This window comes from Grus americana, chromosome 1, assembly GCF_028858705.1.
Source record: "Grus americana isolate bGruAme1 chromosome 1, bGruAme1.mat, whole genome shotgun sequence".
Lineage (NCBI taxonomy): Eukaryota > Metazoa > Chordata > Aves > Gruiformes > Gruidae > Grus > Grus americana.
The window spans coordinates 188,598,971-188,623,512 of NC_072852.1; the positions used below are offsets into that span (position 1 = coordinate 188,598,971).

The following is a 24,542-nucleotide window of genomic DNA, read 5'->3' on the forward strand; positions in this document are numbered from 1 at the left end:
AGTCTTTGGCAGCTATGTTTCGGGTATTTCAAACTTTAGTCATATGAGCTGGTAATTTTGTTTTATTTATGTAAGAACTGTTTTTTAGGATAATTGTATAGCTGCAGTCTTGTCAACTTGTATGCTATTCTCTAGAAAGAGATTCTGTACTGTTTTTCATCAGGAACTGTATTGAGGTCATGGGGATCACCATTAAATTACTGTTTATAGGAAGCAATTTATAGTCCCAGTGGAAATTACACAAAATTAGTTGTTGACCTTAATACTCCCATTTCTTAATAGCAATGCCTTAACATATTTTGAACTTGAGACAAAAAATATCTTGAGTCAAAGTTGTGTTAGCATTGAGAAACTACACTTCTAAATTTTATTAGATTCTGTTATAGTTGGTCATACTTTAAAAGTGCTTGTAGGATTCTAGAGTTTGTATTAAGTCCTCAGTGTCTTAACTTCCCATTATTTTCTTAAGCTTGTGAGGTCCTTAATTAGTGTTATGTTGATTTAGAAAGAGAAATGGTATTTGAAAAGTGGCTGTGTTAAATGTACCTCCCACTGAGACTGACACATCACAAATGAGGTTTTTTTTCAGATTATCATAATTACCTTAGAGGAGCAGGCAATGGAAATCTGGTTAGAATAATGCGTGTTTGCCTTCGGATAGCAGAGCTTTAGACACTGGGAGTAAAGCAACAGGATTTGTCACAAAAAGATTGAGGCATAAGAGAGACTGAACCATCAGATTTTCCCAAAGCTATTCACTTAGTTCCAGCCAATGTGAATGCTTTGCCCAGAAGAGGAAGAAGATCGAGGACTAGAATATTCAGTGTGAAAGATGAGGACCTTGATTTTCGTAAGTACTGATGTCAGGGTTCATAAAGCAGCCTGTTGGACAATGAGATGTGCAAGCCTGAGCAAAGCCACCTAGAATGAGATGAAAGAGCTATAACTACTAAGCAACCTGTAAATTTTATTTGCCTGACACATGATGCCATGAAAGATCCATGTTACCTTTTCCTTTAGAGACATTTTCTTGCATTGTTGATTATGTGCGGCAGATTTTTATTAGATAAGAGGGAATCCCTGTGAGTGATTGTCTGTCTTTTGGTAATATCTCTTCTGACCAGAAAGGTATCGGTTTCTCTCTCTCTCTGTGCAGAGCTTTAATTTTTCTTATTTCACATTGCATCTACTGAAGTGGTAAGTGTCAAAACTGTCCTTCTTGAAGCAGTGATTACTCTGTGGGGTTCAGCAGTGATAAGGCTGGTACAGCAACCAGTGCTGGTCACGTTGACACATTACCCCAAGACAAAGGCTTTTGAAGCCAGCAGTTCTTGAAACTTCTGCAATTACTTCAGCCCTGATTCAGACTCTTTTGGCACACTTGACAACAAATACAGCCTCTCTTGGAACAGTTGTAAAATACAAATGTGAATGCACAACACAAAAACAAGGCTGAAAGTGGGACCCAGTGAAATAAATATGCAGTCAGGCATCAAGTAGACTAATAGTCCATTGACAAAAACGCTCAATTTCCTGTTCTTGGGAACTGAGTATCTAATTAAACTGCATTAAGTCAGGGAGTCTCCCTACCCTTTCGAATGGAAGTCAGATGTCCTCAAGATGTGAAAATCTGATGACATCCTGAGTGTCAGAGTGGTACTGGATTCCATCAGGAGACCTGTTGCCTCATGGCACAGCCACTGCTGAACAGTGTCCCCTCTCACCATGTTACACCGTGGTTGGCCTGCTGAGCCTTTACCTTCTCAGAGTAGCTGTGAAGTGAGGAACAAAGATTCTCACACAGGAGAAACCACTACAAAAGAAAATCAGGAGGCAGAGGGCCCACTTGCTGCAATCGGGTAAGTATGTGTATTCCCACACTTGGATCCACTCTGCTAGCTGGAGCCTCCGTTTTGGATTTCCTGCAGCAGAGGTCTGGAGGAGGAAAACAAGCAGGTTCCCAAGGCAACGTTAATACCCAGGTTATGAACCTCAGGCCCTGACACAGAAAAAATGGAAACACTACAGGAATACCAGTCATCCCCCATTCCATGTTACTTTAAGAGTAGGAATCAAGGGAATTATACCATCCATTGCCCTAAAACTTTGAGGGCTTTGCAGCTTTTCTACTTCTCATCATTTATACGGTGTAGACCAAGAATATTGAGCTGAAAATTGTACAGATTGACATGTCAGCTGCAGCCAGAAGGGCTTCTCCCAGGACTTAGGGCATACTAAATCGGCCAAAAGACTTAGGCAAATGTGGTTATCCAACCCAACATAAGAGATGGAAAGATGTTCTCGTGTATTCTTGTGAAGTTTTTACATACTTCTATTCCAGTCTAAGCTTCAAGTTAAAGCTTTCAATTATAGCGGAGAGGAGAACGTAAATCAATTAAATATGTCTTCAAAAAGTTATGCCTGCTTGTGGAGTCTGAAAAAGAAATTATAAGAACTCAATCCAGTCATATTTTTCTCCTTCATCATGTTCTGAAGGTGATACCCAGTTGTTAAAATGCCGCCTTCAAATACTTACAATAAACTCTGGCAATACAATATTTTCTGAAGACCTGTCAGTCTTACTTGAAGTTCATGTCTAAAATCTTCTTGTTTCTAAGTCTAGGTTATGTTAGGAAAGCTAACTCTTACTGAATTTTATATTCAGACACACTTTAGAAGATCTGGAAAATTTATTAGCATGATAAAATGTAAATAGTGATATAATTCGTTGGTCTTTTCTCAAAGAGCCTAAAGCTTCTGGAGACATCTTTCTCGAGTAGCAGCACTGTACCACATTTTAAAGTGCATGCTCAAAACAGAGCTAAATCAGTATTGAATCATGTGGCTTAACTTTTGAAAATGTGAATATCCATCAAATCTCATCAAAGTTGCAGCTATGTTAGGGTAGAATTTGCCATCTTTGCATTAATTCATAACATCGCTCTACTAGAGGGGGAGGAATTTGTATGATTTCTACCTTTTCCTCACCCTTTCCTTTCTCTCCGGTATTCTTAAAATGAATAACACTGAAGTTTCCTGTTTTCTTTTTTGTAAACAAGACCAATTTTATTTTCTGTTAGCAATTTAACAGAGTAAATTTTTGGCCATAATATTGAAGAGTTGCGTATATAAAGATCTTTAATTCACATCTGGAGGAGGACATACACCCTATTTAGACACGTGCAAGCAAGACTGAAGAATGATGTGTCCAGAAAGGAAATGATGAAATGCACCTACCCTTCTGTTGGTTTTTTTGAGGGGTTGGTAGTTTGGGTTTTTTTTATTCATAATTTTAGCTCGGTTCTTCATGGTTATAAACTTTTTCTCTTACAGAAAGGCAGGTTTCAAATAAGAATACAGAAGTCTAAAATGGTAACAGGCTTCTGCTTTGGTACATGTCAGACTTCCTCTGTTTATTTTGGCTGATAAGTATGCTTTGCTATCAATTCTGCATTGCTTGGGTTTACAAAATTAGGGTAAACAGCTTTCCACAAATAAAACTATACATATTGTTTCATGCTGTGCATCCGGTGTACTTACTTTGTCATGACTTCTAATAATGTTTTATCATTAATGAATGTGCAAACATGCTTGGATCATGTAAAGAAGGAGATGACACAATATTTCCCTTATGTTGAAAACTGTTTGCCAAGTGGTTATGATGAAAATTCAAACACTGGGAATTCTAGACTTCTGAAACCTTATGTAATGGTTTGATTAATGTTGAAGTTAATGTAATTTGTTGAAATAATAATTTAAGCTGTATAAAGAGCTTTTTAATTATACTAAGCAGTCAAGAAAATAAAATTTGTACAAGTACTGTTTTAGTCAGTTGTTCTTCTCTCCTTGGTTCTTTGAAAAATGTTTGTTTAAAAACACCTGTACTTGTTCTTATCTCTTTTTTTCCTGTGGAAAGAAGGCAGCAAGCAGTATGAAGTAAAAAAATAATGTATTTCCTAATCAGAAAAAAAATTGCTTTTTTTCCAGTAAAACTGTTGTCTTTTTTGCATGTACCAGACTTCTGTAACCTATTCCTGTGTAATGGTTGTAAACACTCTTTTATTTTTAAGGTTATTCTTGTGCAAGTTAATCCAGGGGAAGCATTTACAATAAGAAGAGAAGATGGACAGTTTCAGTGCATTACAGGTAAAGCTGATAAATTTATTTTTATATTTCCTGAGTCTGCATCAGGATAAATAAAAGGCAATTTGTGGTGTTGAAAGTAAAAGACTGACAGAAATTATTTTAAATACAAGAGCAGTTTAAAGACCTAAAAGATTAGGTGCTAAGGATCATTGGATTTAGATTTCACTACCATAAATACTTTTTCTTATATTAGATGAAATTAAATTTCTTGGGGAGGGGAAAGGGGGAACATTTTCAGTTTGCAAAGCAAGCAGTGAAGTGCTGTTGTAGCAACTTTTTGACTAACCTCATTTATTACACAGACCTCAAATTAAAAGCTGCAGTTGTTAATTTGGTTTACTTTTTTTATTCTTTGCTGTCATGTGGCGTTGTTTGGCTGTCCCAGCAGTAGCTCTCTGTTATCCCACTACTAGTTTTTGATTATCTCTTGGGGCCAAATTGTGTTCTTTCTGAGTTCCAGCAAGTGGCAGCTTCAAAATACAAATGCTTCATCTAAGCATAGCATCCCTGTCTGCAATGGTCAGTTTGGATGTTGTTTTCTATTCTGAATGAAAATAACTACCAGTTAAACCTATCTACAGCTGCGAGAAATGAGGAGTCATGTATTGCTGCTGTTTAGAATACCACTTCACTGTGTTAGAAGAGAGTTATCCACAGATTCAGCTATGGGGTTGCTTTTTTCCTTGTTATCTGCTGGGCTAATGAATCCTGCCTTCTTTTTTTTCCTGGATGTTGGCCCAGCTTCAACAGATACTGTTCTGGGAAGTTGAAGCAAGTATTTTCTAGCTCCTTTCCTCCCTCTCTCCAGGCTGAGACAGAAGGTCTGGTGTCCAGTCTTACAGGCAGGTCCTTTGGCTACAAAATAACTGATTAAAGGGAGACCTTGGATTGTAATTAAGTGTATATCGACAATTGATAGAGTTTCCATGTCCATTAGCACCATTTTTCAAAACTCTGTGCTGGTTGCATAGTATTGTTGCTTCTTTTGAGCCACAAATGGATCAGTGTTGCTGTTCACAGTTCTATGAGGCTTATTTGAAATATAGTTGTATAATAATTACTTCGTGATATCTGAGGGGAACATAGTGATTTTTTTTTGTCTTGCAATTTAAGTTAAAGAACAGATAAGATATATTTTACTTCTATTGCACAAAATACTGAGGAGAGCGGAATGCATTGCGTTTTTTGTTTTAATTTTGATTTATCAGGTGGGCTGGCAGGGGGAATGCATTGACCCTATCCTTGCATGATCATCTTGAAAGCAGGAAGTGTGTGCGATGAACTGCAAAAATATTGAGATCATATCTTTATAGATACGGTTCTAACCTTTCATGGTACAGCTTTTATCCTTGCCTGGTCCCTCTTATTTTCCAAGTAGGCAGCTCACTATTGTGAGCTTTAAATATGAAAGCAAGTGTGAGCAGTTATTAGACAATCGTTCCTGGGTCTCACTAAGTGTAAGCTCAGGTACAGTCTTTACAACTTTTCAGAAAAGTGGCACTGGCAATCTAGGAACCTACATCCCCAATCAGTTTCACAGCTTTTACAAACGTCCTGTCATAATAGACATTCTCCTTGTTCTTCCCTTTCCCAGGAGATGAAAATACAACTTATAGTTGGTAGTAAAACAGAGGGCATAGAGGTTTTTCATATCCGTGCATTCACTAATCTTAGAACACAATCTGAATTGCACATGATCTTATGAATGGTGCTTTTCTGGGCTATACTTGCCATTCCTGAGACATTTTTGTGTTTTATGAGTGCTATGCTGATGGATCTTTCTACCTTGGGTTTGTTGGGTCTGTCTGGCTTAAAGAAGAAATTCCCTTAGTAATTGATGCTGTACCTCTGTCATTGTATGTATTGCAACTAGTGAGAAATATCTACTTTCCTGTTTTCTGTGTAGAGATTTGTATAAAGTAAACAATTACAGATGGTGTAGACTGTAGAAAGTAATTTGGTACTGGTGGTCCTTTTTGCTCTGCCAGAACTTCTCAAACATAGTTGACTTGACTACAAAGTGGATGACAAGTCTGCAAAATGGGTTACAGCCACAGGAGACTATTGCATTGACTCTAAAGAAATAAAGCTTACATCAGTTCCCTGTTCTTTTCTTCACTGTATGGACTCAGTTATTAGGTCAAATCAAAGTTAAAGATGCAGAAATACATAATGAGTATGGTTTGGAAGAAACATTATAAACATGCAGAGATTCTTTTTTTTTTAAAAAAAAAAAGCACATAGAAAGCAAAGATGACTGAAATTTACTGGAGATGCAGTCAGTGGGAAGTTAATTTAGTCATTATAATGTTTCTTAATACTTTTTTCCAGTCTCAGTTTTTCCTGTAAATATTTACCCATCTTTATACTCTTTTCTGACTGTATTGACTTAAAAGTCTCTGCAAAGAATGCATATTCAGCTTTTTCTGTGATGTACTATGTAAAAAGAGGTAGTAATACATACGTTAAAAATGTGTATCTGTATACTACTTTTCAAAACCACAGCACGTATTGCCCAAAGAAAAATTGAAATTATGTTCAACAAATATATTGCATATTGCAATTAATATGTTCTTGTCTTGTATCACACTCAGAATCCACCTGAAGGAAAAGCATTAGTACAGGCAGATTTTTCATGACACTTAGTACTTTGTTACAAGTGTTCTCTTATCCTTTTCAAAATGGTTCTGAGAACTTCATTTACTTCATATTTTGTGGGATGTTCAATATTCTACAAATAACAAGGGCTTCAGTTCAATATTGAACATAGTACGTTTTTTTTTAAGGAACAGAAAATTTTCAAGTACTATTTTTCTAAGTCTGTATTCTAATTTATACTTAGCAAAATGGTGGCTAACAAATACATTGTCTCTTTGGAATAAAGTCTTACTAAGAGATATCCAAGGAAAAAGAGAAATAATTTGAGGTTACAAAGGACAGAAAGAATTTGGAATGTTACACATTGACCAAAGATGAAAACAATAAAATGTAAATTCAGGTTTTTACAAGGCAATTTGCATGATCATATGTTTAAATTGAAATTATGTAAGTATTGTACTAGAATGAAAGAATGGAAGTTGAGAGGTAGCAACCTGCTTCTGGATGGATCCCCAGTAAAAGTGCAGATACCCAGATACAGTAGTTTGGGTGATGTGGTAAGTCACTGTTCCTTGGATAATTCTACATCTCTCTTAGGCTTTATTGCTGGTCAATTCACCTCAAGATTGCACTGTCTACTGAAGTCCATGTGGATTGTTTCTAAAACTAACCATAATGTTAATTGTATTTTCCTGCAGCATATCGCTGTCTGTTGGAAATGTTAAGATGCTCCATCAGTCTTTGTGCTGCTCTTGTCAGTTATTTTATTTGTAAAGAGAACTATCCTTACTTTAGATAGCGTACACATAGGGTAAAAATTCTCAGCCTGAAAATAAGGAGAGTCAATGTTTCTCCAGAAGAGAGGTGTGAATAAAATGACTATTTTAGAGCTGTTCTTGAATCAATGAAGTAATGAAAACTTAAAGCACCAAGTAATGGAGAAGCACACATGCTTTTTCTTGTGAGCTAAGCTTCTGAAGAAAATGCTGCATTTATACCCAGGTCTGTGTACTGACTTACTGTCTGTTTGCTGGTATAACTCATGATGATCTGTAAAGCTTTTGACTGTTTTGGAACTATGATAAGTGAGAAGTGGCTTCTTAATGTGGGCCTCTTCCATGGCAGTTAAGATTGGGTAAAAAGGCTCCTAACATTTTTTTCCTAGTTTGAAATCTCTTAAGGTTGGCAAAAGAGCAGTGGTGGTAAAGGGACCTTTTCTCCTTGGCGAATCCCATTCCTTTATTTTGGTGGAGTCTTGATGACTTAAAATAATTTGTGTATTTTATTCTTGGTGTCTTACATTTATATTTCTGTAAAATAAGCAGCATGGTTGCTTTATAGTTCTGTAGTTAGCAATCTTGGATCTTAGTTGTTTTTCTGTTGCACGTATTTTGACTTAAACACAGCTTCAAATGAGCACGTCTGTGTGCCAATGACCATTTTTCTGATTTTATAAAATATTTTCTTTGGCTGCCTAGTGGTTTGTCTGATAGCGATAACTTCTGCTCCTCCTTGACGCAACTTCAATTTAAACCATTTGTCAGTCTCTTACTTTCCAAAGATACTGTGCTTTTCTTGCTAGATAGATAGGAAGATATCTGTGTATCCATGTGGTAGACCAAAATGTTTAGTTTCATAGATTTAAAAGAGCTTTTCTGAAAATATTCTGACATACTAGAAATACTCAGACTTCTGTGGAAACTTTCCTTAAGCCAAAATTTTCTTCTGTTAAAGTGAAATAATCAGCTACACTGCAGTGATTCAGAAAACCAGGTTTGAAATGTATGAATGGGCTGTCTTTGTGGAAGTGAATTACTGCAGATCACTCATTCATGAATTCTTCCTATTGCAGAATAAATGAATGAAGATGACTCATCTTGAGCACATTTTATAACAGTCCCAAGTTACAGCTAAGGGCTTTTAAATGTTACTTGACATAATAAGAGAGACCATGTTCTATATGTCTCTGCAAAGGAAAAATGCCATTTTCATAATAAAATAAGAAAATTTATGTAAATTAGAATGAGTCGTAAATACTTCATGCTTTGAAATGAAATAAAGTATCAGTATTAAGGTTAGTCTCTGGGATAAAAGTTAAGCAATTTTAACCTCATTTTTTCTCTTTAAAATAAGGAATAAAATACTTCTGAAAAGTGTTTTCAAGAAATTCAAGAGGAAAAGAAGATCATATCAATTCTGAGACTACAGTAGTGAAACACAAACTTTAGTTCATTCTAAGATTAACTTCAGCTTTGCAACACCAAACCTGCCCATTACCCAGAATATTGTGTGAATAAAGCTGGTACAGAATCACAGAATGGTTTGGGTTGGAAGAGACCTTCAGAGATCATCTAGTGCAACCCCCTGCCGTGACCAGGGACATCTTTTACTAGATCAAGTTGCTCAAAGCCCCATCCAACCTGACTTTGACTATTTCCAGGGATGGGGCATCTACCACCTCTCTGGGCAACCTGTTCCCAGTGTCTCACCACCCTTATCATAAAAAAATTCTCTTACGTCCAGTCTAAATCTACCCTCTTTCAGTTTAAAGCCATTACCTCTTGTCCTATTACTCCATGCCCTTAAGGGTAAACAGTCCCTCTCCAGCTTTCTTCTAGGCCCCCTTCAGGTACTGGAAGGCTGCTATAAGGTCTCCCCAGAGCCTTCTCTTCTCCAGGCTGAACAACCTGAACTCTCTCAGCCTGTCTTCATGGCAAAGGTGCTCCAGCCCTCTGATCAGCTTCGTGGCCCTCCTCTGGACTCGCTCCACCAGCTCCATGTCTTTCTTTACTGGGGGCCCCCAGAGCTGGATGCAGTACTCCAGGTGGGGTCTCACAAGAGCGGAGTAGAGGGGCAGAATCACCTCCCTCAACCTGCTGGTCGTGCCTCTTTTGATGCAGCCCAGGACACGGTTGGCTTTCTGGGCTGCAAGTGCGCATTGCTGGCTCATGGCTAGTTTTTCATCCACCAGTATCCCCAAGTCCTCTGCAGGGCTGCTCTCAATCTATTATCTGTTGTTACCTGCTGCCAGGTCTCATGTGGTTGTGGTTGTTTTCAGATAATGTTAGAGCAACCAAGCAGAACATTTTAAAATCTAAATGTAACTGCTATTTGAGTACATTTGAACAAAAAAAAACCCAAAAATCACAACCTAGGTTTATTTTGTTCTCAGTATAATCTGGTGCTTTGGTGTTGAGTTTTATTTCAGACAAATTTATTAATATTGGAGGTGGTTAAGGACCAGTCATAAATTCTGTACAAGTTGCTACAAGCCTTTCAGAAGGGACTTTGCTAGTTGCTAATGGTCATTGGAAGATGCTTCTTTCACAAGATGACCACAGCTTATTATCAAATCCTAAACTGTGTTAAGTGGAGGAAGTGTGTGCCGTCATTCTGTGGTGATTTTAGAATGTACTGGGGTACCTGGCACTGCAGTAGTGACATAATCTCTAGAAATACTGTATCTTGTTTGTTAAATTACTCTGTATATACTTTAGAAAAGTTTGGGATTAAAAGAATAGTTATTTAAATACATAGATGTGCAGTAATCGAACAAACTAGCAAAACCGATATAGCACTGTTAACAAGAATTCTCTTCCTGAGCATCTCTAGGCTTCTATGTGGCTTAAGAGCCTGGATGATGAGCCCTTACAAGTAAACCCAGATGTGTATTACAAAGTTTTTAGTGCTCTAGTTTTCCTGCTCCCATTAAGAACAGCTTGCTGGAGCCACCAGGGAAACCGATCTGGGTGATCTTTTCTTTCTGTAGCCCAAGAAGAAAATAATTCTTCATCCTTGTTTCCATTTACCTGTTTCTCATTTCTAAATACTGAAATGTACATGATGACATGGGTAAATTTATTTGCTTTCCTTTTTGTCTTCAAAGATGTTTTACAACTTTTCTCCATTGTAGCCTTCTGAAGACACAGATATAAGGGGTTTTACATCAGTTCATTTAAAAAAAAACAAAACAAAAAAAAACCCCACAACCTAGTGGTCTAATGGAGGGTGTCCTTGCCCATGGCAGGGAGGATGGAACTAGATGATCTGCAAGGTCCCTTCCAACCCAAACCGTTCTATGATTATGATAACCCCAAAACCACCCTAAATGGTGATTTCAGTTGTCTTATCTATTCCTTCTGTGTGAGTGCTGTAGAAGACTAAACATGATATGCAAGGCTGAAACTGGATATAGATACTTAAACATCCTCTTCTACACATTAATTTTAGGATCTCTGTCAGTAGTATGTAGAGGGCCTTCATAAAAGGCATTAAGGAAAGCTGAGACAAGTCAACTGAAAGTATGAAGTCACAGCAAGCTACAGTGACTTAAAGCCACTTAGCTCTTGGTTGAGGATGTCCATGTGGAGTTTCAGAGCTGAGTCTAGGAGTAGCTTAGCTTTAAAGCATCTCTGTTTGGAAATTACCTTCAATATGCACATTTTAGAAATTGTTTCATAGATGTTTGTATTTCCAGGTACCTGCAGTCAAACTAAAAATAATAGGAACATGGGATTTGGTCAGCTATGGAGGAGTATGATTGCAGAGGAGACTTGATTCTCTTCTGTGTTGCAACAAGATGATAAGGAGAGGAAGTGACCATGAAGCATGATTGTAGCAGCTTGATTTGGAGCTGTCTCATTCCAGAACAATTATAGGTAGGAGCTATTCGTTTTATAGCTTAGAGTGATAAACAGAGTGCATGAGTGCCCTTGCAAATTTTGTAGAACAGACTTACCCTCCTGCCTTTTACAGGTAGGCTACATAAAAGTTGGATGGAGACATAACAAATACCCTTCTGATAAGGTAAAGAAATAGTGATGGATTTAAGCGCTCACTGTACTGCATATAGGATGCTCATGTATTGGCTTTGACACATAGGAGAAATCTAGTCCATAATTCAAGTACTATTGGCAAGGAAAACTTGCCCGAAGCCCTGCTCCTGCAGCTTTTCTAATACTGCTACTAGTGCTGTGCTGAATTAAAGGTAGCTCAGGTTACGTCTACTTGGTTCTGTAGTCCCTTTTGCAATAGGACAGAGGCAGTCTTCAGTCTTTTCAGGACCATCTTTCAAATTTGTTTTATTAACTCAATAAAACTTGCAGAGTAGTGCAAGACCAGGTCATTCCCCTGACCAAAATAAACCGTAACAATCCAAAAGCATGTTGTTTAGATCCGGCTCTTTCTGCTTTGCGAGCAGCCATGAGAACCAACCTCGTAACAGAGCTCCCTCAGCCTTCTCTGGGAACTGCCTGACCTTCTCCTCCATTCAGTCTGATAACTGACCAGGTCTTGGTGGTCCCAGTCTCTTCCAGCCCTTAAAGAGGCAGTCAGGGAAACTACAAGAAGCTGTTGCTGGAAAAGCTTACTTTATCATGCTGCTTTTCTGCCAGAGCAGCTTGCATTACTGTTGTGCCCATTTTGTTAGGATTATAAATATGAGATTTCTAAAACATGCTATTCCCAGAATAAATGAAACTTGGCAAAGGTTTTATTAAAAAGCAACCTACACCTGTTTTGTCACCTTCTGCAGCAGCAAATTAAAAAGCAGGTTAAAAGGCAAATGCATTCAGATCTCTTTTACAATGCTGGTTGTAGAGTATTTTAGGGAAAATCTATTTTTTTCTGTCACTGATTTCTGTTTAAAATGTGTTAAATCTAATATCTTTATATGGACAAAACAGACATGTCTATAACATTTTTGTCTTTGTTATTTTCTCCTTCTGTTAGATTTTTTTCTAACTTTTATTCTATCTTGACTTATTTCACACATTTTGAGATGTAAATGAGTTCATAATTTACTATATTCATTATAAGGTGTTCAGTCACGTCTCATTTTCTTGTATATTCTGATCAGTTAATCTTCCCTTGTGTCTTCCCTTTGTTCCATCTCTTCACTACACTGCAAGCTCTACACTGCAAACCCAGCCTGACTTATAGGAAGGTTCTGGAGACATTTGTTTGAAATATCAGTGCTTCAGCTGCATACCGAGACATCTAATTTTAGGTGTCTACATGTGTGTTTCTATATGTGGCCTTGGATCTAAACTCCCATTATAACTAGTGAAGATGTAGTCACTAGCTGTAGTACAGTCACTGCTTTTCAGCTGACATCAGTTTGCACTTAATAGCTCTCCAGGCTCCACTGACTAGATCTCCACTTGCTATAATGGTAGTTTAAAGTCCTAACTTCCATGCATACATATAATTTTAGATACCTAAATGAGATGTCTCTGTTCTCAAGCTAAAGCCTGGCTATTACAAGCTGAAATAAGTAAGGCTGCATCCTGAAAACATCTCGTTTGAGTGTGTTGTTTCACAGTTGTACCCACAGTGAATGTCTTTTGTCCTCACGCATTTGAACTCTTTGAACTCTCCATTTCCATGAGCATCTAACGTCTCCCATTTTGCAAAGATGGTACTAGTACTTATATGTGCATGTTGGGAATGGAGTTACAGCCCTTAGTTGCAGCTAGAGAATGCCCCTAAAACTTGGTTTCCATGACTGTCATCAGTCATGTCTAGCCCACAAGGCTGTGAAGTATGAACTCAGCCTGCTGAGATTCAGGTGCTACTGTGGGCTGAGTGTCTGGAGTCAGCTGGATGAGTCTTGTATGAAGCATATTAAGCTTGTCAGGTTGCATCTGGCAATATTATAATAGCCCCTGGCATTGCAGTCGGTTCATCTGTTTTATTCCCTGACTATGCTGTTGATGGGAAAGAAATAAACCCGTACTACTTGCTTTATAGGGCAAAAAGAGGGGAAAATTTATGTTGGATCTCTTCTTGGTTTTTAATGTAAGTAGAAAGTTTGTCTAATGTAAGTAGTTAGCAGTTTGACCTAAATCAAAGATCAGAGATGCAGGCAGAGGAGTCTCAAAAAGATTTTTACTTAGTATTTTCACTTAATGCCCTATCATTTAGAATAACTTAGGCTGATAGCATTTTCTGTATCTTAATTGGATGCAATCTGGTTGATGGAAATAATAAAGTTTCATGAAAATTGCTAACTTAATAGAGAAAAAAGTTTCTCAATTTTATTATCTGATTAATTCTTTAAAAACAAATGGTGCTTTTATTTTCAGAAGCTCAAACTTAATGGTTTTAAGTTGACTTCGTACTGGGTTTCATAAAAATGGAAAGACTAGAACTTTGTGCATCAAGGACGACTTCTGTTAAATCCTTTTTCACCACATGTACCATATGAATACAGGCTGGTGTGTCATCAGCTGGAAAATGCTACAGATAGTTAGATGACAGTTTCTTTATGTTTCTACCCTGTGAGATTCAAGTTGTATTGCTACATCCTTGATGTATAGCTGTAAATGTGAGAGTATTCAGACTTCTATTAACAAAGAAATAGCTTCAGATTAATTTTGATTTACTCTTGTTCTATTTGTACTCCAAAAAGTAGTCAGGCTGCCTTATCTTGCGGACCGCTGTCAGGCACGTGGTAGTTGTGAAGGGGGGCTGGGACTGGGAAGGAAACCAAAGTATTCATGGTTGTGGAGCAGCTCTCCCAGCCATTATTCTTCCAGAGTTCCTCAAGACCGCAAGCTCCCCACGCACGCCCAGGCTGCCACGGCCATGCCAGCAGCTTATAGGGCCTGACATTGCTCTGCCTCCATGCTTTCTCCTTCGATTCTAAAAGTTGTTGCGTAGACAGAGGGCCAAGGTAGCAACAGAAAGAGACCAGGCGGTTAGACTCCTTTTCCTTCATTTTCACCTGTGCAAGGCTACTGTGTTGTCTGCACGGGTCCAGGTACGCTTTTCTTGCCAGAATGTCATATCTAACTGAATGTTGCAACTTTGAATCCAGGAATTTGTTCTTAGTTTTGCTTTTTTCTAATGGATGAATCAGCAGCGTATGGCTTGGTAGATATGGCTGTGCATGTGTTATTAATAGTAAATGATTATAGTTGTCTTTTTTTGACTGTCTGTTAAACGACTGAGGTTTTGTCAGCTTACATGAGTTACATGATCATGACACTTTTCTACTTCATTAAAATCCTGGTAATATAACTTCCTTTCCCTCTCTTCCTTCTGCAGACATGCAGCAATATGTTTTACATCTAAAGCAGTTTATTATCCAAATGAGGGAAAGGAAGAAGAGGAGAAAGATAACAAGGTCATTACAAACATATAGGCTAGCTGTGCACAAATATAAACAGCTACTGTGTAATGTGAGTTAGAAACCAATTAGAAGCATGTAAGTTCAGCCACTTAAAGCCATTAAGAAACAGTGTAATTACATAAGGTTTCAAAGTTGGAAGGACTGAATTCACTGGTAGTAAATACAACTATGCCCAGTGCTGTTCTTGTTTTCTTTTTGCCAAAGAGAAGCTCCTTCTCACACTACAAAGGGCTTTCCAGCTGTCCTTCAGCAAATGCAGTTGTCTGGAGCAGGTGCCCGAGGACACCATCCAAACGGCCTCAGATTTTTTCAAGTGACTGTACAGCACTTAATAACTTGTAGATGAGTCTCAAGGTAATGGTATTAGAGCTACTAGAGAAGCTGGCTACACCTTCCTTCCCTTTTGATTAATCAGCTATTCTATGAGCATATGGTTTATCTCCTGTGCCTGTTCTCAGGTTTTTTTCCAGAAGGCCATTCTCCAGCAGTTTCATTCATCCTTTCCCTTTGGTGCTCTACATATGGGTCATCTTCATAAATACCATGGATATTGTGCTTCCTTTGGATGATCTTGACAGTTGTATTCAAAGGTAGAATGGATGTGCCTTCAAAGGCAACTGAAGAAAGAGCTGCAATGAGAACTATGAATGCCAAACCAATAGTCTATATTATTGCTTCATTAATAATTCTTAAAATGGTTAATATGGAATTATAATTTCAATAAGATGTAAGTTACTGTGAGTAGGATAGTGGGTGTTCTTCATGATGACCTCTTCATAGTGAAGCATTGCAACAACCCTAGAAAAATCTTATGAAATGCAGAGAGGTTATTTAAAGTAGGACAAAGACCACAACAGGACCATGGGCTGAGATAAAGTCCCGAAGTACAAAAAGCCTTACTCAAAACACATAGCTTTAGCAAGCCAGTTCCAAAAACAAACCAAACAACTAAAGTGGGTGAAAACAATCAAATTCCCAGGAAGAGGGCAGGGAAAGAACTGTTAGGTCCAGGAGCTGTAACTTAATGATACTGCAGCCTTCTCTTCTAATAATCAGAATGAAAGCTGAAGGTGACAGATAAAAGAATGATGTGTCTACAGAGACTGGTCAGCTTTTCTCTTTTTCTGTTTTCCCCACAAGTTTAAGATAGTCTCTTGAAAGACAGCATTTAAGTCCTTCTGTGTTACATCTTCAGCTGCTTTAGCCTTGAAGAGGTTGTGCTCTGAAAGGCACCGTTCTCCTGGCAGAGTTAGCTCTTAGGGTTTATGCAGCCAAGAGACATCTCAGTAAAACTGTGAAGTAGCAGGTAGATTTAGAAAATTATATGAAACATACTTAAGTTTCATTTATTCCTACTTTTTGTTGTGCTTTCCATATATTTTGTTTTTCTTTTTGTGATCAGGCACAGAACTGTTTTGTTCAGGTTAAAAAACAAACATAACTAAGTTTAATCTTACCTAGCTTTTAAATTCAGTTAAATCTGAAATCTCATCTGACTTTTTATTCTTATTTTTCAAAAGATAGTATGTACAAATAAAGCTGTCTTGCAGGCAGATCCTTGGAGTGCTTAAAGCCCAAGATGAGTTTGGGAATTTGAAAGCTAAACTATTTTTTTTTTCTTAAAAAGGTGGGGGTTTTTTTCTGAATTGGATAGTAGGGGGTCAAAAGCAGAGTGACTACCTCTGATTTCGTGTGACACTACTGGCAGTGCAATTTTGGGGAGCATCTGGTGACTAAGCAATCCACCAATGAGTGAAAATATTTAGTAAGTTACAAGGGCAGGCTGAGCAACTGGAACCAGTTAAAGTTCTTCTACCACGAATGAGTTTTAAAAATCACCTGCTAAGAGAGCCGAAAAATAAAAGTGAATATCGGCAAATGCTGAACAGAGGTGTGAAAGACTGGCTAGTGTGAGCCTAACTTCCACTCATTTCCCTGACTTGTACTGCAAATGGATACAAGAGGACTGGCAAGCGTGAGGTTTTGAGATTGGTTGTTGATGGTTTGATCACTTTTTACTGTGGACTTCAGGTCCATGTGTGTTAGAACAGTACTTTTCTACACAGGTTGTAAATCTGACATGTTGTGTATGTAGCCTTCTCAATAAAATATTTGTAAAAGGTGTGGTTTTATGCTTCCTACACCCTTCTAATTTTTACACAAAGATTGCATAAAAAGGAGGAAAAAGTACCTTGGAAATACCCTATCTTCTCTCTTAATTGCAGCTATATACACTTTCAAGTTTCCTTGCATTCCTTTCCAGCAAAGATATGACACATGCTAGACTAGGAATCTTATTTATGCGCCCACACAGCTTTATCTGTAGGTTGTTTCCCTAGTTCATCCTCTGACAGGTCTTTACCATCCAGAGCACCGATTTGCCCATAATAGCCTTCCAACTGTGCATTAGGTTCATAGAATTTCAGTGTGTTGGTTTGGTTTTTTCAGTTACTGAGCCTCATTCTCTCATCTGAAAAATAGATCCATTGTTTTTGATGGGAAAGAATCTAGTCTTAGTAACAGTAGTTAAATAGAAGGGTGTTGGGTTTGGGGTTCTTTTCAGAAGCACATAAATGTATGTTGCTAGGCCATCTCATATGGTGGTGTTGTGCTGCTCAGTCTGGACAAGTAATACATTCACAGGTAAACATTTCTGTGCAGCTTCAGAGAGCTGGATGGAGGTCTGAAGTGCCTGGGAACATGCCACCTAGAAAAAGAGGCTGAATATCAGGTTATATATATATATAGGATATGGCTTTGGGAGATATGAAGGCTGGTGGGAAGTAAATAGACATACTAGAGAATGCAGGTGTAAAGAATTGCAGGTATGCAGTGGAGTCTTGAGGCCAGATACCTGCATGTTGCCTTTCTCTATGCTGCAAAATTCAAAGCATAGTACAGAATGTTTTTTGATCTCTATCTCTAAAAAGCTCCAGCAGATTCAATATAACCTTACTGTTTTGGGTTTTTTTATAAGGTTTTAAATTGTGGATGAAATAGGAAAGCATTGAATGCTAAAGCATGATGCACAGCTAGCCTAGAATATATCCCTGTAAATATATCCCTTCTTAATCACTCAGAAACCAATGCACTCAGGTATCTTTCAGCTGTCAAGATGTTCTAGAAGTACTTGGCATTTTCATCCATACAACCCCAATGGCACAGGAAATCTGTATTCCAGAAGTGGTAAAAGATCAACAAGAACATGCATTAACTGTCTAAAGGAGCGTTGTTTGAATGGTACCTCTGAACTGAGTGAAATGCAGTTATATGCTATGCAAGGTCATGCATAAGATTAACAAATTATAAATGGGGATCTCCTCACTTGAAACTTGATAAGGAGGAGGAGGAAGCAGGCAAGCTATTTGACTCACAAGATAGGTATTATCTCCAGTGTAATGTATCTGTAAAGGTTACTGTGATCATAAAATGCATCAGGGCAGTTGCTAGTACAGCTTGGGATGTTTACTAGCATTTTACAGGATTCTGCTGAGACCTCATCTGTGGTTTGGTAATTCATGTTTACAAAAGATGAAATGAAGTTGAATCCAGGTGTTGTAGAAAAGAGCTAGTAGGATATTCAGGAGAATGAGGAGCCTGTTTTACGAAAGGAGAGTAGAAGAGCTTGGCTGATTTGGCTAAAAATGAGTTTTGTCAGAAATAGGTAAGTAAACACCAAAGATTTAAAAAAAAACAAAAACAAAACCCACCAAAAAAACAAACCACACCACAAAAAATCCCCAAAAACCCAAACTTAATAGTTAATGCCAGAGCTGGTTTAGAGCTCAGTTGGATGTCAAATGGCTGTGAATAACTTTTATCTAATTACAAAAAACCTCCTGGCTACATAGGAGAGTGGTGCTCTAGAACAGCACTTCAGTGGGAGACGTATGGGTAAAAGAAGTGACTGTTTTAAGATTGCTCTTGATGCTTTTACATAGAAACCATTTATGATAGATCTGGATGTATGATAATGGGGGAGAGGAATGAAGCTGCAATTGCAGGTGAATAGACTTGATTCATTAAGTCTTTTTCAGTCCTTGAGCCCTGACGGTCCAGCAACAGAAAATTTAGATCTTTTGCATCCAGACAGTAGTGAAACAATAAAAAGGTTTCTGCACAAAGGGCACATTTCCTGTCCAGTTATTAAGAAATTTTCTTGTCTCAGCTCCTTAGTAGAGGGCTATATTGATCCATATATAACTTATGGTAAGGAGCTCCACTGCATGAATGTGTCTTTTCCCCTTTCTTCTGGTTTAGAATGACAGCTTTCACAAGTCTGAACCAAGTTAGTTGTTTCATCCCTGGCCTCTTGTTTGGCACAGGTAAGTAGATTCCTTACATAGTTCTTTCTGGCTCTGAGTTCATTTTGGCTGCCAAAGCAGTGGGTATGTTACTTTCTAAAATGTATTTGGTTACAGAGCAAATTATCTTTGTGTCTGGTCCCTGCTTACTGCTTTACCAGATACTTTCTTTCTGATAATACATATTTATTAACATTGTTGAAAGCTTTTTATCAATGACAATCTTTGTCATAGATGCTGTTAATGTTTGAGCTTAGATACTTTCCCTGTGTGGGATCTGTAAAGAGTTCATTGTGGAGAATCAAGGAGCCTTTGTCACATAAAACACAAAAAAGACCTAATTTTAAATTTCAAATGCTAAAACAAGTTTAAAAGATTTGAATAAAAATTTTAAAAGACTTTATTATTTAGCCTGTGATGATGATTTTTTTTTACCCTAACCCAGACCATGAAAAAAACTTTCAAATCACTTTCAACAGTAAAATGTGAGGTTTGCAGTGGGAATTGGTTGAAGGTGTTTAGTGATCTGTATGATAGTAGAAACATTTCACTACAGAAGAGGCTGCAGGTGTTTGTCGTAAGCGTGGTGCCTTTCTATGTTGCTAAGTCTGACATCTTAGATATAAGAACATCAGTTCTTTTTAATGTGTACTCTGATTTGGGGTTAGTTAATTTGGGATCAAATTTCTGCAAAGCTTTTTGAACGTGAAAATTCTTGTGTGTCGACCTTAAGGCATTAGCAGAATCAGAAGTCTTAATCTAAATGTTCTAAGTATTTATCATGTCAGGTGTAATGTTATTGAGAATTTTCAAGATCAGTAGTTTTTCAGTCAAACTTGTATTTCCACTGTCTTCAGAGCATCCCCTATTTTAGCTAAATTCATAGGTTTGTCTTGTTATTGGTGGAAAGACAGAGAAAACTATGTCTGCGTGATGAACTGTAATCACAAGGAGTCTTGTTGTTCAGGGTATTTGGATTCCACCTTGGTTCTAACTTAAGAAGCTCTTAGCTGCAGAAGTCTCAGATGCAGCCCAGGTCTCAGCCACTGAATCATGACCTAATCCTAGCAAGCACATTTAACCCATTGCTTCTCCTGTTTTGACCATGGACTTCCCTACATGCCTGTAATTGTACAAAACATGAGGCTGCAGGGGGACAGCCAGAAGCCAGATATCAAAGACATGCCGGAGCAGAGACAAAGTAGAGACAGTACATAAATGTTGCCTTTCTCTCTCTCCAAAAAGAAAGACTACAAATACTTGGGCTATATTAAGTTTATCCCCAAATGCAAACCGTATCAGCACAGGAAATTGGTTAAAGCACGTGCCCAGAATCGAGGAGATCTGAGGTTTTTGGCTCTACGAAGTACCACAGAATCTGAACCTGTAGCTCCCAATTCCAGCAGAGTCTCCTAGCCATGAAGGTCTGGGATATTCTTGAGTTTAGACTTTTCTCCATGTCATCTTTTGGAGATGGGCATCTTCATCTCAAAAAAAGATAAGATTCTAGAAGGAAACTGCACAGGAAGGCAATGTGCCTTTTTCTATTGATGTAATGGGAATTGCTGTATGATTTAGGTGAAGTCCTGGGTTCTGGTTCCCCTTTTAAAGGCTGGCTCTGTATTTTCCATTTAGAAGCTCTTGGATTAAAGGAGTTAAGCATCTCTAGCATGGGCAGGAGCTTAGTGTGTTGCATTTCAGTTTCTAGTGGCCCATCTTCAGCAGAGGTGACCCAACTTATTCCATAATCTCATGTTCACAGCCCTCTCCTAGACAGGAGCAAGCTGTGGGGTTAATCTGTTTGAGCATAGCACATAATTTAGTCTACCTACTAACTGAACAGGAAGACCTTCTTTTCCTGACAGTAGGAATCTACTCTCAGAAAACTTGATGTACTCTCCTGAAATTGGAGAGAAGAGTGACTAGAGCAGGGCTGAACCAGATATCTTGAGGATGCACTGTCTGTGCTTAATGATTTGTGTCATTCAGTATGATAAATGTGCAGAAGCACAGACTTGTCCTCCGGAGGCAGCCAGTGAATCACCCTGCTGAAGCCAAGTGTTTGCTTTAGATGCTTCAAAGTGTAAAGTGTGTAACATCAGATGTTTTCGGTTTGGTCTTATGTCTCATTTTTGTCGTGTGATGATTACGTAATTTGCTTGGGGCTTTTTCCCTACAGTTTGTGTCATGACAGAAGGATTTCACATTACCAAATGTCACCTTTTGAATTGTCAGCTTCAGGAACTGTTTTCTTTGCTCATGATTTGAAACAAAACTATGTAATAATGTGTTACTTCAAAATTTATTTCATAGTTTAGAAGCCTACATCTGAAAATTTGTTTGTGGAACTGCATTGTTGGTAGAATCTTTGTTGGTGGACTCAAGTGAACACCTTTAACGTAGGTATAAAAATAATTGTAAGTGGAGAGTATGAAGAGAGGAAGTCCTGTAGGACTGAACTCTCTTTCCATTTCTCTGTATTGTTATAGAACACCATTTCATCCGACCAGAGCAGCAAACTCACTCACCTAATGCAAGAATTACATCTAAGAGAGTAAAATTTCAGTGGGACAGAGCTGTTGGGTGTGAGGGTTTTTTTTAAATCAGCAGTTATTGTTAACCTTTAACCTTTTACTAAGACCAAGATTTAGTCCTGGTTTTGCACCCTAAAACTCTAGTTGTGGAGCCAAAGTCATTCTAGATTTACCTAGTTTTCCCTCTTTCTGCTAAATCATGTAGAATCCTGTACTATGGGTGATGTGAGAGGGAGAGGGAAACAATCAACAACAGTACTGATAACAGATATTCACAATGGGTGATAACAGAAAGCAATTTACCGATCCCACGACCAACCGACTGGATGCTCAGCCAGTCCTGGAGCCACGCCGAACCCGCCCCTGCCCAACTGGCCCCCTTTTATGGTGAGCATGATGTCACATGGTATGGAATAGCCCCCTGGCCAGCTTGGCTCACCTGTCCTGGCTCCTTGTGAAATTAACTCTATCCTAGCCAGAACCAGGACAATGGGATTCGTGGAAAACTGTGACACCTCACATCCTGCTAACTTTAGTTTTATGTCTTCCAGTTTTCAAATGAAAGTACATGTTATTAGTAGATTCCAGGGACTCAGAGTAATTACATCTTTAGAGGTGTCTGCCTTGGATAGAAATAAAAATTTGAGTTGGGCACTGAATTTTCTCGTGGCCGCCTTTTTTGGTATTAATTGCGTGCTCAAGTTTCTGACACTATATGTGTTGTAATACTCAATCACAGTTTGCGCAAACAGAATTTTATTATATCCACGGATTCTTCTGTGTATTTTCATACATAGATTTAAAATAATCTATCCTAGAATTTGGTAAAATTGTTTCAGCATTTATATGTATGATATTGATTTTCTTAATACATCATATTTGTATAAGTCATTCAAGTCATAATCTGTATGTAGATACATATATACGCACACATATGTATGTGTATAATAATTTGGGGAGGGAATATTAAGACATTTGCACAAAGGAGGGGGGGACTTCTGAATGCCAGCTCTGAGATAGCAGAACATGCCAGCTAATTTTGCACTCCCGTTTCAAATTGGTGTAGCCAGGTAAGTATGCACAGAAAAAATAACTCATTAGTGTAATAAGTTCAATATAATGATGCCAAAAAGGCCTTTAGAAGTAATTATACTACGTCATTTTTGGCACAGCTGAGGTGGGGAGTTAATGCTTGTTCCTTCCAAGATCTCTCTTCTCTGAATCAACGTGCTCTTTTGTAGAAGGCACCATCTACACACCAAGAACTGCCAGCTGCTGAGACTCACTTGTGCTGTTCACTTCTTAACCATAGCTAACTATCAGTAGTAGTGTTTAACATTTTTACTTTCTGGTCTGCAGTGCTATATGGCACAAAAAAAAAAAAATCACCTGATTAGAAAAAAACAAATTCTAGTGGTAATAACTGTTAGATGATTAAATTGTAGTTTACCCTTAATGTTGTGAATCAAATGGAACATGATTAAGCAGTATGCACAAATATTAAATATTAGTCTGAAAAAGTTGCAGATCAGTACCGCTCAGCGTAAGTGCTAGGAAATCAGGCTGTCCTTGAGGAAATAGCTAAGCAAATATGCGAGGCAGTTAGATTAGAACAAGTGCAGATTATTTTTTCCTGCTAAGAAGAAAACCATTTTCATCAAAGCTGCTCTTGTGTTAGGAATGGTCTATCACATTTTACTCCCTTTGAAATGCAATAATTTGTTTCACCTGATACTTAAATTGGAAGACTATGAGGGAGAGAGAGCGTAATTTTTTCACATAACTCTTCCATGTAGTTACTAAATAATTACCTAAGTCTAAACCTAAAACAGCAAATCAAATAGAGTAATTTAACAATCTAGGCTGCACCATACAAAGTCTGTGTTGTATTTCCACATTAACGTCTTTGATTCATTGGTACTTTTTGTTAACAAAGTAGGATAGAATTGATCACTGTGCCACACAATCGCTTCAGAAAGAAAGTATAAAAACAAAATACTTGTTGGAGTATCTCAAAAGACTAAAATCATCCTTCTGCAAGCTCCCAAGTTGAACTTCAGGTTGTGAAGTTGCGCCATTCAGAAGCATGGACTCACAGTCTTTTTTAATCACAAAACTGTGCAGTGGTCATTGTTTAGAAACAGGTGAAATGAAAGTACATTTAACATTTCAACATAGAAACCATTGTCACCTTTTTCCTTTGAATATACATAAGGCCATTATAAAAGAAAACCAACAGCTGTATTAAAGATAAAGCGCTATAGGAACCTGTCATCTCTGCACTTTGCCTGTAGAAGGGATTTCATATCTTTTTTTTTTTTCTGAATATGTACATATGGTTTCATGGGAAAGAAATACTGTAGTTAGGCTTCATAGCTTTCTTTTACCCACTATTCCAAAGTGTCTGCGGATCAAACTGATGCTTTTTTCCCCTGCTTTTGAAAGGAACTATGTGAACAATTTTAGCTTCAGTTTTTCCTTGCATTTGCCAGCCAGCAGTCTACTGATAGATTTTTGTAGCCAATTAATGTATTTAAATTGATGTTGCTGCTTTGTCAGCTGCCGTTCCCCAGCCTTGATGGCAGAAGTAGACAGATGGATGGGGGAAGGGATTGTTTTGTCAGGACGAATTCAGAACATAAGGAATATGTTAAATTGACAGCATCACAAACTGAAGTCTTCTGATTGCCTGTGTCCTTGCAGTGTCCACAGTTCCTTCTTGTGCTTCTTCCCCAGTTCAGGCCTAACAGTAAGTTCTGTGTTCGCCTTTCTTTTTTTGTTATTACTCACCTTGATTACATCACACCTAGTAAATTTAAAGCTGCT

At 38.0% G+C, this 24,542-nt stretch overlaps 1 protein-coding gene across 9 annotated transcripts in view; it reads left to right on the plus strand.

The window, feature by feature from the left end:
• Positions 1-24,542, plus strand: part of FNDC3A (fibronectin type III domain containing 3A) — a 123,930-nt gene that overhangs the window by 43,178 nt on the left and 56,210 nt on the right. For 5 of the 9 annotated variants that reach the window (XM_054814442.1, XM_054814471.1, XM_054814461.1 and 2 more), the window contains exon 3: positions 4,071-4,146. The exons of 3 other annotated variants lie outside the window; for them this stretch is intronic. In XM_054814442.1, coding sequence (XP_054670417.1) covers positions 4,071-4,146 — 76 coding nt within the window. Of the gene's footprint in view, positions 1-4,070; positions 4,147-19,138; positions 19,204-24,542 lie in introns of those variants that run through there. One more of the 9 variants, XM_054814493.1, reaches the window with a different exon arrangement.